The 15585-nt window shown below is 42.0% G+C and overlaps 1 protein-coding gene across 15 annotated transcripts in view; it reads left to right on the top strand.

Annotated features, from left to right (window-relative positions):
- PUM1 (pumilio RNA binding family member 1) overlaps positions 1-15585 on the top strand; it is a 132996-nt gene that overhangs the window by 66645 nt on the left and 50766 nt on the right. For all 15 annotated transcript variants that reach the window (XM_042996221.1, XM_042996232.1, XM_042996231.1 and 12 more), the window contains 2 exons: positions 2737-2903; positions 4934-5204. In XM_042996221.1, coding sequence (XP_042852155.1) covers positions 2737-2903; positions 4934-5204 — 438 coding nt within the window. The remainder of the gene's footprint in view (positions 1-2736; positions 2904-4933; positions 5205-15585) is intronic.

Here is a 15585-nt window from a genome sequence, read left to right as displayed (position 1 = left end):
GAGGGGCAGAGGGAGAGGGAGAGAGAAAGAATCCCAAGCAGCCCCCTCGCTGTCAACGTGGAGCCTGATGTGGGGCTTGAACCCAAGATCATGACCTGAGCCGAAACCAAGAGTTGGACACTTAACTGACTGAGCCACCCAGGTGTTCCTTGAGTAAACTTTTTACTGAAATGTGACCCAAGTGCTAAAAAGCATATAAGTCATATATGTTCATCTTTATGTGTTTCTATAAAACGAATACACCCAGTGACCATCCAGATCAAGGAATAGAAGCCTCTCTTGGGTCCCCCACCTTCAAATCGAAGGAACCTACTATTCTGAGGAATTAATAGCCTAATCAGAGCAGAAAACCAGGTATCTATAATTTATATGAATAGACTGTACAATATTGTTGAGAAATGGCCCATTCTAGGGATTCCTTTGAAAATCTAGCCCTTGGCAATATAATCGAGTAAGTTAAGTATCAGTGACTGTTTTCAGGCCCTGGCAGTTGGCTTAGAGATAGGCCCAACAGCTTCTCAGCAAGCCCTTCTAAAGTGTCACCGAGGAAAGAAAATGCAGAGTTGATTTGGTGAGAGCGAATCTCTCGTCACCAGGTTTCTTGCTTGTTGGTGAAACTTGCCACTACTTCTTTATCCCATTTTCTCCCTATTTGGCCACCAGACCTTTGAGCTGCATGTGAGACATTGGAGCCGAACTGTTCCTTCTGAGCCAGGAACTTGATTTGTAGATTTCTGGAAGATTACTTAGTTGTGTCAGTGGGATCATCCTTCTAATACTCTTGTTATTGGACATTAATGGTGTCACATACAGGTAGAGTTTGTTATCCAGACCGTGTCACTATCTCCTGGACTCTTACGATAAAGACAGTGGGAAGGTCCTTCTTACGGTAGTAGTAGTTCAGTTTTGCAGGACTTTTTGGTCATTTCAGTTTCCTTCGTCATCCTTTTTTTAACTTCTGCCAGGCACTGTATTCAGTACTGGGGATAGGAAAATGAATACACGGTTTCTGTCAGTTTGACCTTTGCAGTAGGAGGGAAGTATTGTTTCTGGACATTTTGGAAGATGTGTCTTTAGAATCCTATCGTATTCCCATCCCTGCTCTGGGATCTCCCTGTGGCACTTAATTGGCTGTTGTTCGTTCGCTCCTTTTGAACCTGTAACAGTCTTACACTTCGAAGATTCTCCTGTGAAAGTCCCATCTCGGTGGCTGCCAAAACGGTAGTTTACCGTCTTGATGCCACATGAGTATGAAGTTGTATATCCTTTCTATGTTCCTTCTTGTGTTCCTTGGTTCATATTAGCCGTGAAATGTTTTTCTGTGTCTTGAACCGAGAATGAATTTGAAAGTCAAATGGGCTGGGACTGGCAGGTGAAAGCTCTAAGAATGTCGGGATTCGTGAGTTATCCTCTCTGGGCCAGAGTTCTCCAGGAACTCGCCTGAGAGCGTGTGTGTATTTTGCATTCGTGGGTCTTGCCTGTTCACAACGGAGCGTCTGCTGCTCCGGCCTCCATTATTGACACACCCCCACCCCCAAAATGTGGTTGTGATGACTGGAAATGCTGTAAAGCAGCTCCTCTTTTTCTCATTGGCTCTTGCCTTTTGCCAGGAGCTTTAATTTGGGCCAGGTGTATTTGTTTCTTCCTTTGACTAGAAGTCGGTGGTGAGGACAACAAGCAAGGTTGCCTCTCCAGTTTTATAAAAGGAAAGGTTACTTACCGATTCTGCAAAGCTCTGTGAACCATGTCAAGTCACTTTACCAGATCTTCATTTCCTTTTGAAAATCAAGGCACATTTGCTTTCTATGTCCTGGTCTTAATTTAGGATTGTTGATAAGAGGAGACAGACTTAATTCCCTTAGAAGATAAGGCATCGGTGTGCGTGGCACCAAGACAGTTCTTTTAGGTCCAGTCTTCCAGTCTTTGTAGCTTGAAACACTTCAGAGGTCAAGTGTGCTGCACCAGCGATCCAGCTGTAGGTGCTCCCTCATAGTCTCATAATCTGCTGTGGGACAGGCAGAGGGTGAGACAACAGATGAGCACTTCTCAGAGTACTTTCTTTTGGTGAAAGACTTTCACACTTAGATTGAACATGTTTTGAAGGATTAAAACAAAAAAATGAAGTGAAGGATGATTGGTGAATTATCGATGCAGTCAGCCCTGAGAACTATTGTGGAGCGGAGGGGGTAGTGGTGCACATTGATTGGCAGGGCACATGTCTCGAGTTAAAGGGTAAGGTGATTGAATTGGACTGATGTCAGACCACACTTAGCACAGTATTCAGAAGCGAGGGAGTTTACACAGGCAGTGGCATAGCAGGAAATTCTTTTCGTAGGCGCAACACCTTCTAACTAGACTGTGAGCTGCCACACCTGGGGCTTATTAGGAGTCATCCTGTTATATGGAATTAGAATTGGAAGTCGAGAAGTGGGACCAAGAGATGTAAAATTGTGGCTGGGCTTTGGGTAGAAAAGAGAAAACGGGATGGTGGGGCACTGGGCATGGTAAGACCGTTCTAAACTCTGTAACATAACTGTATGTCTGTCTCCCCCATTTGGCAAGACTTTCTGCAGTGTTCCTGCCTCTATGTTGTCTGTTAATTAGATTGTACTGTCTTGAAAGGGCCCGGACACTATCCTGTTGTAATTAGCATCTAGTGTAGTCTGGTGTCCACAGTGGTTGCCCGCTATTATTAGTTGATGATGATTAGTGAAGCTGAAGCTATTTTTTAAACAGGGCCCAAGGGATGCAGACAGTGATGAAAACGACAAAGGTGAAAAGAAGAACAAGGGTACCTTTGATGGAGATAAGCTAGGAGATTTGAAGGAGGAGGGTGATGTGATGGACAAGACCAATGGTTTACCAGTGCAGAATGGGATTGACGCAGACGTCAAAGATTTTAGGTTTGTATGTTTTACACTTCTGATTTTTGAATGGGGGCTGTGGGCTTTTGTTTTGATTAGCTTTATTTTGATTTTAGTTTTCTTTTTCCTTCCTTAACTGTCCTTTTTGAGAATTGGGTCTAGTGTAGGCCATACCACAAAGATTCTAAATTTACTGGTAAAGTGGAACTTTTAAGAGCTGTCAATGCCTGGTGCTTTGCCAGAACAGGTTTTTTGCATTCGCATAGGACTCTGTTATTTGCAGAAGGATTCTATCCTTATCATTGCAGTGGTTCACAAATAACAAAATCACCTGGGTGGGGGGGGGGGGGGGAGTGGTGGGTTCCTTGGGACTTTCCCCAAGTTTCTCCCAAATCACTATCTTGGGAGTAACCGTGGTCACTAATGGAAGTGTGTCCTAGCTCTCTGGCTTGTTAGTGTGGAGGGAAGCGGTTGAGAACTTACGCATTAGATCATTTGAGACTCATAAGCTCCCTTTGAGGTAGGTGGGTCAGTGTCATCTCCCTCATTTTGAAGACCCAGAGATGTAGCTTATGTGACTTGTTCTTAATTGTATCCCTTCCATGGATGCCTCTCATTCCATCTCTGGTCATGATTGATTTGTAGGTTTTACCCTGTAATTTAATGTACACGCTATTCAGATAATATTGTGTATCTGTCTTGTACATTTGGCAGTATTCTTCACTTACATAGGTAACCTTTAGTGGTGGTGCATCCTTTTCAAAATCCTTAGTGATTGATGTACAGGTAGAGAATTTAGTTTTGAATAATTTTAATGTTAGTCTAAAGCTAATGTATGTGTGTCTAAATACACACACATCTATCTCTGATCCTAATTTCTACCACAGCCAGAATTAAAATTCATTTTGGACCATCGTTTGTAGAACACGATTCAGTTGTTTAGTATTCCTAATCTAATTTTTTAATCTTGTGAGTGTAAAGAATTATAGTCTTTGGAGGAAGTTTGAGGCACAGAGTAATAACCACTTACCTAAGGTCTTTCGGGTGAAGTGGATAGCCTTTCTCTCCTGATTCTCAGGCAGCCTGTAGCAAGGTTTGGTATAGTTGACTTCTGGCCGGGTGGTGGTAGGGCATGTGCGTGAGAGGGAACACACAGTAGCTTTAATTCGTACCAGCTATAGGGTTTCTTTTAGGGATGAAGGGCACAGAATGTACTCACTGGCTATGCTCCCCTTACTAGAATGTAATGTTGTTTTATATTAGTCTGATTCAGAATAACACGGTCCTCAATCCTTTTATATAGGGAGACCATGTATCCTGGGCCACCCAAGACACTACCCGTTTATACCATGTCTGGAATATTTATTAATAGTGCCCTTTTCTTGCTCTTAGGAGTATCCTGGTTTGGATGATAAATTATACCCTCGTATTACTTACAATTCTTAGAATTGTCTCCTCAGCAGGGGCATATCCTAGATAATGAATTTATCGTGTACTGTTTTGTAATGGTTTGCTTCTTCTGGTTGCTTAGAAGGGGAAAATGGGAGACAGTCTTAGCACTGATGAGTAGTACCCAGATAATGCTTAAAATTTTTTTTCACCTATAAAAAAGTTTTTTTTAATAGAATCGTTCTCATTTATGGAATTTCCCCCTAGAAGCTACTTTTTCCGTTGGGTCTCTGTTTAAAGAGTAGGTGTTGTTTTGGGGGGGGGGGCATGGTTTACTACCCACCTTTTGGATCTTGTTTTCATGGATGCCACAGGTAGCGTTTTTTTCCAGTTCATTCATTATTCCTCAAATCTGGGCCCTTTGGTTAAAGGGATTTTAAATTCTTAGTGGTTAATGTGGATTTACGGGGTGGGTTGTGGTGGGAAGACAAGGAATAGAAGGGTCGTTTTATGGGGTATGACACGTAAATACCGTAAAGTGTCTCTGGTTGTTTTGTAGAAATAGTGTTAAGTGCTATTGACAGTAAACTGCTCAAGGACCTTGTCCTTAAACTTGGGTTGCTGTAGTGTCCCTCCCCCGCTCAAAATAAGGTTTAATGCCCTTTACTTTCTCTGTTTAGCCGTACCCCTGGTAATTGCCAGAACTCTGCTAATGAAGTGGATCTTCTGGGTCCAAACCAGAATGGTTCTGAGGGCTTAGCCCAGCTGACCAGCACCAATGGTGCCAAGCCTGTGGAGGATTTCTCCAACATGGAGTCCCAGAGTGTCCCTTTGGACCCCATGGAACATGTGGGCATGGAGCCTCTGCAGTTTGATTATTCAGGCACGCAGGTACCTGTGGACTCAGCAGCAGCAACTGTGGGACTTTTTGACTACAATTCTCAACAACAGGTACTGTGTGTGTCTCTGTCACTCTCTCTACTCCCCTCCAGCCAACGCGTGATTCACGTGACTTAAGAATGGGGCGGGGGGTGGGGGGTGGGAGGAGGGTGGCATTATTTCAGGCTACCGATAGGCAGCCCTCCTTACCCCGACGGTGACGTGGGCCCACAAAAGCCTCTGTATCTTCCCCGCAAGAAGCCGATTCCCATGCTGAGATTATTGGCAAGAGATCACTCTGCTTCACATGTCCTTCCTTTGGCTCCTCTGTCCCACCAAGGCCCGGCGAGTGGGTGAGGTAGTGGCGCCTCTCGTGACACAACCCTCTCGGATGCTGAAACTAGTCTCTCTGAAGATTAATGTAACTGTGATGCCGTTGGTTTGTTTTGTTTTTAAAATAGTAAACTCTGTTACCTGCTGCTGGCAGGAGTCCAGTGCCAGGTCATCGTATTAGTCATGTCTTTTAATTAAGTGAGCAACTATAGATGACAGACATACCTGCTGCCGTTCACCAGAGTTTAAAATAGGATTGGGGGAAAACACAAATCACTCCGTGTAAAATCTACAGTGAAATTCACCAGAGTTTAAAATAGGATTGGGGGAAAACACAAATCACTCAGTGTAAAATCTACAGTGAAATGACTTGGCTCTTTCTTTTCTTCATAATTCCTTAGAAAATACTGTATGTGTGCCTTCTGGGTTTGAACACACGGTGTGACTAACTCTGGGGTTTACTGATCCTTCTGTTCAATTAAAAAACAAAAAGCCACTAACTGTCTAAATTATAAAAGGGGGTAGGTGGCTTCCCCATCTTGTCAGGTACCACAAGTTCTCTCTTGTGGCTGGAAGCACTTTGACGGGCCGCGAATTTCTGATATTCATTAGTTTTGGACTGGAGCATAAATACAAACCTCTAGGCTTGAAAGGTTAAATTTTCATTTCGAAGTTTAGAAATTCTACATCTGTAGGGGAAATTGGCTTATGCATGTGGTCTTTGGAGATCAGTGTATCATACTGTCCCTTTGTTATTGTCACAAATAGTTGATTTTAAATGAATTTTGATTGATAGACAACTGGATAATAAAGTTAATCATATGAAGTTTACAAAAGGAAATCCCTTTAAGGGATGATGTGATACATGTGCTCTGCTCGTATCAGATGGAACTATTGGGTTTAATTAACACACTCTTTTTTCCGGAGAGAGTGAGCTGTTAAGTGTCCACCACTCTCCCTGTGGTTCCCAATAAATACGCCACCTCTTCGTAAGAATGACTCTTTGTGCTTTTTTTCTTCTTTCACTCTTTGACCCTTTCACAGTGGCTCCTCAAAACAGCCGTTTTGAGTGAAGCCAGAAATTGCTGAATTCAGGTGCTGAAGGTAGATTAGACTTAAAATCTGTGCCACATCGGCAAATGTAGGGGGACACTGCTACCACATAGACCTCAGCTGGCTCAGCTTAGGAGAGGAGTGTGGTAGTTCCATGTCTAAATTGAGGTTTGTGAGTGTAAGCTACTTCTAATCAGAGTTCTTTAACTTGTTATGTCAAGAAGTTTTATCTGAATCTTCCTTTTACTCTTGTCTTCTTTGGTCTGAACTTCCCCAGCAACCGTTACAACTCTGGCCAGTTTTGGTGCTTAGCTTCCCATTCCCCATCTAATTCAGTCTGACCCTCTGCTTGTGAAGGAAAATCTGATGCTCTTTGATTTAATTGTTTTTTGCTTCATAATCAGAGTTGGGATTCTCTTTCGATGTATTGATCTCTGGTTTCGAACTAATTTGACCGACGTTTTAAGAGGCTGGATAATTATTAGAACTTGAATAGATGATGTCCGTTTGCAAACTTCTAAGCAGTTAACATGATTCCATTAAAGATAGCACCCACTCAGATTTATGAAACCTGGGATGCCTTTACACTTCCCATTTCAGTAATTTTGAAAGTGAACGTTACTGTTTTGAAAATGAAACTGTTGTTGGCTTTTGGCTTCCCGTGCACGTCTTGGTTGAGGCAACATAGAGGCATATTGTTCCATAGGTGAACCACCATCATGTGATGTGGTCATGGTTGTTTTATCCCACGGGCCCACAGTCCCTACTTTTCTGCATAGATTCTTTTACACAGTCTTGTAGCGGGCGCCCTAATAGCATGCCCTGGAACTGTTGGGCCAGCACTCCTCTAACTATTTTCAAGACCCTTACCCTCCTCCAAATGTCTCCTGCATAGAGGCAGGACGAGCTGTTAAGAAGATAGGATCTCTTTTCTGCTGGAAATTGGTGTTTGATCTTCTGTTTTATCCCTCCAATATTTATTGTTATTTTTTAAAAATTTTTAACATTTATTTATTTTTGAGAGACAGAGTGAGCAGGGGAGGTGCAGAGAGAGAGAGACAGAGAGAGAGACACTGAATCTGAAGCAGGCTCCAGGCTCCGAGCTGTCAGCCCAGAGCCCAACGCGGGGCTCGAACCCACGAACCGTGAGATCATGACCTGAGCTGAAGTCAGATGCTTAACCGACTGAGCCACCCAGGCGCCCCGAATATTTCTTACTCTTACTTTCCATTACATTTCATTCCTGTTTCCCTTTCTGCTAATTTATTTTTATTTATTCTTAAAAATTGTTAATGTTTATTTATTTTTGTTAGAGAACAAGCAGAGGAGGGGCAGAGAGAGAGAGAGAGAGGGAGACACAGAATCTGAAGGTGGCTCTGAGCTGTGAGTGCAAAGCCCACTGTGGGGCTTGAACCCACAAACTGTAAGATCATGACCTGAACCAAAGTTGGAGGCTCAACTGACTGAGCCTCCCAGGCGCCCCTCCACTAATTTAAATTGTTGTCATTCTTGAAGGTCCAGTGCTGCTAACTTTCTTGGTTTCCAGATCAGTAAGTTGTATTATCTGTCTCCTTTGAACTCGGTGGTGCTCTGTGCTTCCCTGAAGAAAAAGAATCATGATGTTCTGCCTTGTGTTATGATTTCTTGTTTCATGGTCCTTGCTAGGTTGTAAACTCCTTGAAGATAAGCCCTGGGTCTTGTTCTTCTGTGTCTTCTGATTGGCTTTAGCAGACCAGGTTTTCAGGAAACTTCTCTCATATCCCTATTATAGTGTCTCAGAATATCCCCCATATTAAATATACTTCCCCAAACTAAAATCTGGAACTAGCCTTCTCAGAGATCTGGAGGCCCCTCTTTGAGGCCCTGCTTGTATTCTAATAAGCGAGTCCTTTAGATCTAGCCCATTAAGCTTGTGCCTCATGTACGTAACTAGACCTTTATCATACCTAGGAAATTACCTCCTTTTTAGGGTCACAGCCCTCTGTTGCCATCTGATCAGAAAACGTACGTAATTCTTCTGCAGTCTAGTTTTGTGGATAACTTCAGGGAGATCGCAGATTTGTGGATTGTGGATTATGACTTTCTTTTCTCGTTTTTTTGTTCTCGCTTGTAGTGGAGCGTATCTTTCATGAATGAGATGGGCTCCCCCCACCCACAGCTCTCCATTTAGTTGTTGTGACTCATTTGGTCATTTAAATAGTGCAGGGAAGTACTCGATGACAAGTCTAGGTCATGCCAATGTCCTAGAAGCTTAGACAAGGGAGAGCATACTCTATTCTGGGGAAGGAAGGATTTATGGAAGAGGTAGATCTTGAGCTGTACCTTGCAAGACTTGTTTATATCAGGAAAAGAATGAAAATTCCATGGGAGGAAATAGTAAAACATAAAGGCTTAATACTAGAAATTAACAGGTACATGTTTAGTAGATAATGTAGTCATCCAAGGAGGTGGGTGAAGTTGAAAAAAAGTGACTTGTGAGATTGCATAGTTTTGTGTTCTCTTACCTGCTTTGCTGTGCTGCCTTATTGACAACGACAAGACATTTCTAAGAAGGAATGACTTAATTATCACGGTTTAGTTTTTTGTGTTGAGTGTTGGTTCAGTAGCAGTTTTAGACCTTCTTTTACCCGTATTAATCTTAATTATTGACGATCGTGTCCTTCTGGGAAGCTGGGTTCTGCTTGTAGTGAACAGAGCTGGTGCTCATAGTAAGACCATGATACGTGGAACCATGTGGGGCAGTTGAGGAACTGTACATGCTAAATTGGTTGGTCAGGAATGCTGTCAGACCAGGGGAGGGCTCCATGGAGATCAAGGTTGTGTACCCCTAACTTGAAAGGTGCGGTGTGTATTGCCATAATTAAAAGAGCAGAGGTATGGAGACGAGATGGGTGTGGTGTGGTCATAGGCTGCCAACAGGAGAAGGTATACTTACGGGGAACAGCAGATGGGTGGTTCATTTGGCGAGTCCAGGTCTCAGAGGCCTTGAGAACCAGGCCTGAGTCCCAGACAGTATTGATGATTGTGAGGTTTGAACCAGAGATCTGCTGTAATACATGTTTTTCCACACATTCTGCTCTTTTATGTTGGCTTTCTTAAATGGGGATCAGAGGCTGTCTTTAGTTTTGAGTTCCTTTATTTGTGATTTTGTGATGGGATCTGGCTTGGAAATTGACAAAATAAACAATTCCTTCTTGTGTCCTATTTTCTTTTATTCCCGACTTGAATTTGGTGTGTAAATTGGTTTCATAAAACTGTTCGTATCAGCTTCTATGGAGATACATAGTAGAGAACAGCCTGAAGATATAGGAAAGGTAATTTTTGTTCAGTTCATTACACACTTAATGGTACTTAGGGGTACTTTGGGTTTTGGATAGTTAAGTTACTTGTCTAGTCATTGTAAATCATAAACTTAACCTAAGGTTTATTCAGAGCAAGTATTCCTTTTTTTGTGCCATGAACCCCTTAGCAGTTAGATGAGATCTGTGGGCTGAATTGTGTGAGTGATATGTAGTATAGATAGGTTTACAAAGGAACCAGTGATACAGAAATAGTTACAGAAATACTTAACAAATTCAAGATGTATCTGCTTTATCATACGATGCATGCAGCAGAAATATGTACTAGTTTTCATGATGAGCATGAACGCCGCTGTGAGATATCTAGTGGTCGTAAAGGAGCATGAAACGTATTTGACTTCTGTTGATGATGAAGTCACACAAGTGTATTGCTCATGTTAATATGGTTTGTTGCCTGTGGTCATAATTGAAGGACATGGTAAATTTCATGAACATGAGGATAATTTTACCTATGCCAAGTACAGAGATCTGGGATTTAAGTACCCCTAATGTAGGGTGGTTTGAAATGTTCATTGATATCTCTGGAATATTCTCCCTTTTTCCCCTCACTTTTCCCTTATTGTCTTCTCTTTAATTGTATGTGAACAATCAACATTATAACCAGTGACCAGTTAATTATAATGTGTTTGTACCATTTTGTGTTATGATACTTGAGTGAACTTGTTTATTTTAATGAAGAGCCATACAAGTATTTATATTTCCCTAAGTATATTTTAGAAACTTACTGCTAGGTTACATTATCTTTTAATGCTGTGTAGCAGAAACCAAAGCCAGGATCACATCATTATAGATCAACCAGATTAATTGCTGATGTTCTTTATTTAGAATTCAGTTAATCTAAAAATAGCCTAATGCAGTATGTTTTACAAAATTGTATACTGATGTGCTAAAACCCTTAACCTGTTAAGCATGAATTTTACTTTAAAAGTGTTTAATTTCTGTCCAAATGTGTATTTAAATTTCTAGTGAGTTGACATACAGTGCAATATTGGGTTCAGGAGTAAAATTTAGTGAGTCATCACTTCCTTAGAACACCCAGTGCTCCATACGTCGCCCTCCTTAATACTCATCACCCATTTAGCCCACCTCCCACCCCCTTCCCTCCAGCAACCTCCAGTTTGTTTTCTATCATGAAGAGTCTCTTGTGGTTTGCTTCCTGGTAAGCATGAATTTCAGCAAAGAAACCATACTCTGAAAATCATAATTGAAGTACAGATTTGTTCCTTCACAGCCCTAGGCGCAAGGGGGAGGAAGCTGGCACGCATTGCTTTTAAAAGTGCCATACTGATTAGATGTCATCTTCTGAAGCCAAGTTTGTGCATAGTTTTCATACAGGTCTTTAATATTCTCAGCTTTCCTTTCAGTTCACAAGTGAGGAAGACTATTTTTCATTGTTGTGTGTAGTCCCTGGTAAACACTGCCTTTCGCTGGCAGGCTGACCAGTTGAAGCTTGCCTTTATTCTTTGCTGAAATTTTATATGAGTTTTCTCGAAAGATACTTACTGACTTGGTGGAAGGACGTTTTGTTTTTTCCACCTTGTTTAGAGATTATTTTGGGCTCCGATTTTTCATCTGCTAGGGAAATGTGAAGAAGGTTTTCTTAAAAAATTCAGCAGCATATGTAGTTGTTTAACCAGAAGTCATTGTCGATCATCATTGTTGTTCAGATAACCTGGTTGAAAATGGGCTCTGATCTGCAAGCTTCGGACGGTAGCAGACTTTCACATATTTTATGTACTACAGCCTGGCTCCCGTGATAAACCTCTTTTCTTAAAAGAGAAATAGTCCCACCGTTGATGTAACACCTTCAGTGTTTGGAATCTCCTTTCTCTGTGAACGCTTACAACAGCCCCATGGGGCAGAGCAAGCATTAGGTTTTTACAGGGAAGAAAATTAAGACCTCAAGAGGCTGAGTTGCTGCAGGTCATGAGACCACAAGTTATGCGAACATCTCTGCCCTGGTGTGTAGCTCTGGGCTGTGTCGTTCCTGGATCCAGTACTGGAAACACAAAGCCTTTTGACCCGTGGGCTTGCCTCACCTTCCCATTCTGTGCATTCGTGGTTTTCTCTGCATGGAGTCTATGCTAACGCATTCTTCGACAACAAGGCAAAAAAGGTTTTTCTTCCGTCCCGTCACCTTTGTGAGCTGTTGACAGCAGTTGGTGCTCATGAGCTCAGTGGGATTTTGACTTTCGCATTCACTCTGAAGAGTCTTGACCTCTGCTTTCCTCGTCCTGGGCTGCCTTGTCGGCAGGAGGAGCTGTTTGAGGTGCCTCACAGAAGGGGTGTCTGTATGGGGGTGCTCTTGCCATTCGTCAGGGAGAACATACATCAAGGACTGTTCCAAGTGTGTTACACGTGTTAATTTTAATACTTGCGGCAACCTTATGATTTAGATCTGTCTTCGTTGTCCCTGTTCGAGAGGAGAGTGAGTCAGAGAGAGGTTCTCTTGCCCTGTGTCGCGTAGTCTGTGTTGACGCCGAGCTATAAATCCAGGCTTTCTGGCCCCAGAGTCTCCGCTCTTATCCCCTGTCCACTGTGGCTTTGGCCTTAAACTGGCCAAAAGCCAGGGCTTTTTAGTTGCGAGGGGCAGAGGGATAATCTTGCAGACACCAACTCGATATTGAGGTATTACTCCTCCGCATTCTGAAAACCTAGTAACAGTGTTTTCATGCCAACAAGTGTTATTGATAACAACATAATGACAGTAATAGCTATCTTTGATCACTTAACACTATGCTGGGTGTTTCTGACTGCCCCTTTCTGGAATAAAAACTCTGCAGGGTATCTTTTGTAAGGTCATGTAGTGACAGAGACGGGAGTCAAATCAGCTTGCTCGTGTGGTTCCCAAATTATGCCTTCAATATATCTTACTAGGAACCTTGATGAGCTTGAAATACTTGATGTGTTTTCCCTTGCATTTAGTCTCTTGAACAACTTAAGAATTCTACCCAAGTAAATTGTAATCGGTAGTGGCACATTTATCGTTATACCAACCTTAAAACAAGCACTCTCTCCAAATCTCACAGTATTGTGTTTCTCAGTTACCATTGGCTTCCTTTCTGAAAATGATGAAAATGTTAACAGAGCTCAGTGGTTTGCCCAGCAGATGGCATTTGTATGAGTTTTTCAGGATCCTTTGGAATCCATTACTTGCCAATTACCCAATTTTGTTTTGAATACCCTGTATTTCCAGTTAATATTGGGGCATTTACATAAAGAGAATGTGCCAGAATTGCTGTAATCTATGCTATAATAAAATCTGCTTGCTGTAGATGATAGTTTCTGTTAATTGTTTACTGCAAAATGCACTCAAGAAAACAATTCCTTCTCTATTCACCGTAATCACTGAGATATCAATCAACTCTCAAACACAGGGTATGTGGGAGCTCTTGTAGGGTCTGGATGTTTTTAGTTACAAGTGGCAGTTTCTCCTCCTCAAAGTATGGCTGCATGGTGGTGAGAATCACAAACTAATGTCATGCGGAATGGTTGGTATTTACACATGGTGGATATTTATGGATACGGTACGTGAGCATTGAATGAGTTACATGTCATGTTAAAAACATGAAGCGAGGAGAAGTCAGATGGAATGTCAGTGAGTACTGTTTTTGGTTAATAAGAGAACTTCAAGAGTTCTGTTCTGAGCATACTGTCTTTATCTCCCTAGCTCCCCATGTTACGGTGCCTTGCTAATAACGGGTGCTCAAAAAATGTTTCTTGAATGAATGATTTTGTTTACAGCAGGGCAGAGAAGTGTAGACAGAAGAGACTAGCATGAACAGTGCCTGAGATGTCAAATATTTCAAAAGGTTTGAGGCTAGGAAGATTCCAGAGACCCACTGAAGACACAGATATTTAAGTGAAGCTATAAGGTATTTTTACAGCCTTGTAAAAAATTTAAAAACAACTTTGCACTATTTTGCTGTTATGTTTTCTCCCTCCTGGCTTCCCCTCTGAGGTGAACTGCCTCCTGTTGGTAGGAATACTCTGGGGCACTATCCTTAGGTAGACAGTCATGTGAAAAACAACCTGGCAAAAATCACAAGATCCCAGTTACCAGATAGTACTGATTGGCTGCCTTCCTGGAGGGATCAGGTCTTTTGATAGGTTGGTCTATAAATTCCAGTATTTCTTTTGAAGACTTGATATTTAATCAGTGCCTGTTAAAGTCGTGCTTGTCTTTTTACCAGCATCATAATGAAATTTCTTTTTTCTTTAACTTTTGAAAATAAAACAATTACTTTTGAAATCTGTACATAGTACTTTTGATTTACTTTCATACTATAAAGACAAAGGCTAATTTTACTCTGGTCTTTAGAAAGATGAATATTTTACAAACAGAGGTAACAGGTGAAGTTGGTCAGTATGTTCAAAATATTCACCCCCCCCTTTTTTTTTTAAGTTTATTTATTTTGAGAGAGAGAGAGCACCAGCCGAAGTCAGACCTTTAACCAACTGAGCCACCCAGAGGACCCCTTTTGTTTTCTTTTTATTTAAAATTGTCTACTCATAGAAGTCTCTTCACCACCTAAGATAACATTACAAGTCCAATTCTGACGATAATTAAGCTGAGTTGGTGGGATGACATTATCTTTTAATGTCTGAAACAGGTCTCTTTATGAGGAAATCTGTTATTCAAGATCCATGGTGTCAGTTATATATCATCCAGTGATATTACCTGAGTTGTTGAAAACTCCTATAGAAAGAACAGGTAGTTAGGGGGAAGTTCCTTTGTAGGGAGGTACTTTCAATAAGCACTCTGATTTCAGTGAATAAAGCTTTTCAGTGTGACTCCTTGGAAGGAGGCACATCGAGGCAATCCAGAATTCTTTCTTTGTACCAGTGCTATTCGTACTGAAATGTATGACCATTTTAGTCAGTGTTGTATCCTTAGTTCCTCGCACAGTGCCTAGCAGGTATTATTTGTCTCCTGATGTTTGTGGAACGAATGAGTGAATGATTGGCTTTGTATTAAGGTAGAATTTTGGGATATTCTTGGTGTCAGGGTCTTTGTACTCCTTTCCTTTTCTTGGGAATGAAGAAGTGTGCTAGGTCTGGGATGCCTGGGTGGCTCGGTCGGTTAAGTGTCTGACTTCGGCTCAGGTCATGATCTCGCAGTTTGTGAGTTCGAGCCCCGCGCCGGGCTCTGTGCTGACAGCTCGGAGCTTGGGGCCTGCTTCGGATTCTGTGTCTACCTGTCTCTGTGCCCCTCCCCTGTTCATGCACGCACACACGCTCTCTTTCTCTCTCTCTCTCTCAAAAATAAACAAACATAAAAAAAAAATTTAAGAAGTGTGCTAGGTCTGAGCTCATAATCCAAGCTTTGTTAGTAGCAGCTATATTTCTGTTGTTTGATTTCCTACACATAAAGAATAGGAAACTGGAGGGCTCCCAGAAGTTGGCAGCTGTCCGATTTCATCACTATGATAAGCCACTAGTCGAGAAAGGTATCCAGTAAATATCATTTCCCCGGGAAGAGGCAGCCAAGGATGAAATGAACACTTCTCATTTTCCTTTCCAAAATGTGAGTAGGTGAGGAGTAATTCAAAGTGTCTGTGGGGTTCTCAGAAGAACTGAGGAGAGGTAACAGCACGAGGGGCAATGTGGTGGGTCGTTTTGTGGTAGCTTTAATGTGTGAGTGTGCCTGGGATCAGGCAGGACCCTTGGCCTGTTGGCAGCCATTAGGTCGTTTGTATGTATGTTTG

The sequence above is a fragment of the Panthera tigris genome, chromosome C1 (assembly GCF_018350195.1).
Source record: "Panthera tigris isolate Pti1 chromosome C1, P.tigris_Pti1_mat1.1, whole genome shotgun sequence".
Classification (NCBI taxonomy): Eukaryota; Metazoa; Chordata; class Mammalia; order Carnivora; family Felidae; genus Panthera; species Panthera tigris.
Note: the sequence above shows the minus strand (reverse complement) of the source record. Positions and strands in the feature narration are given on the sequence as shown.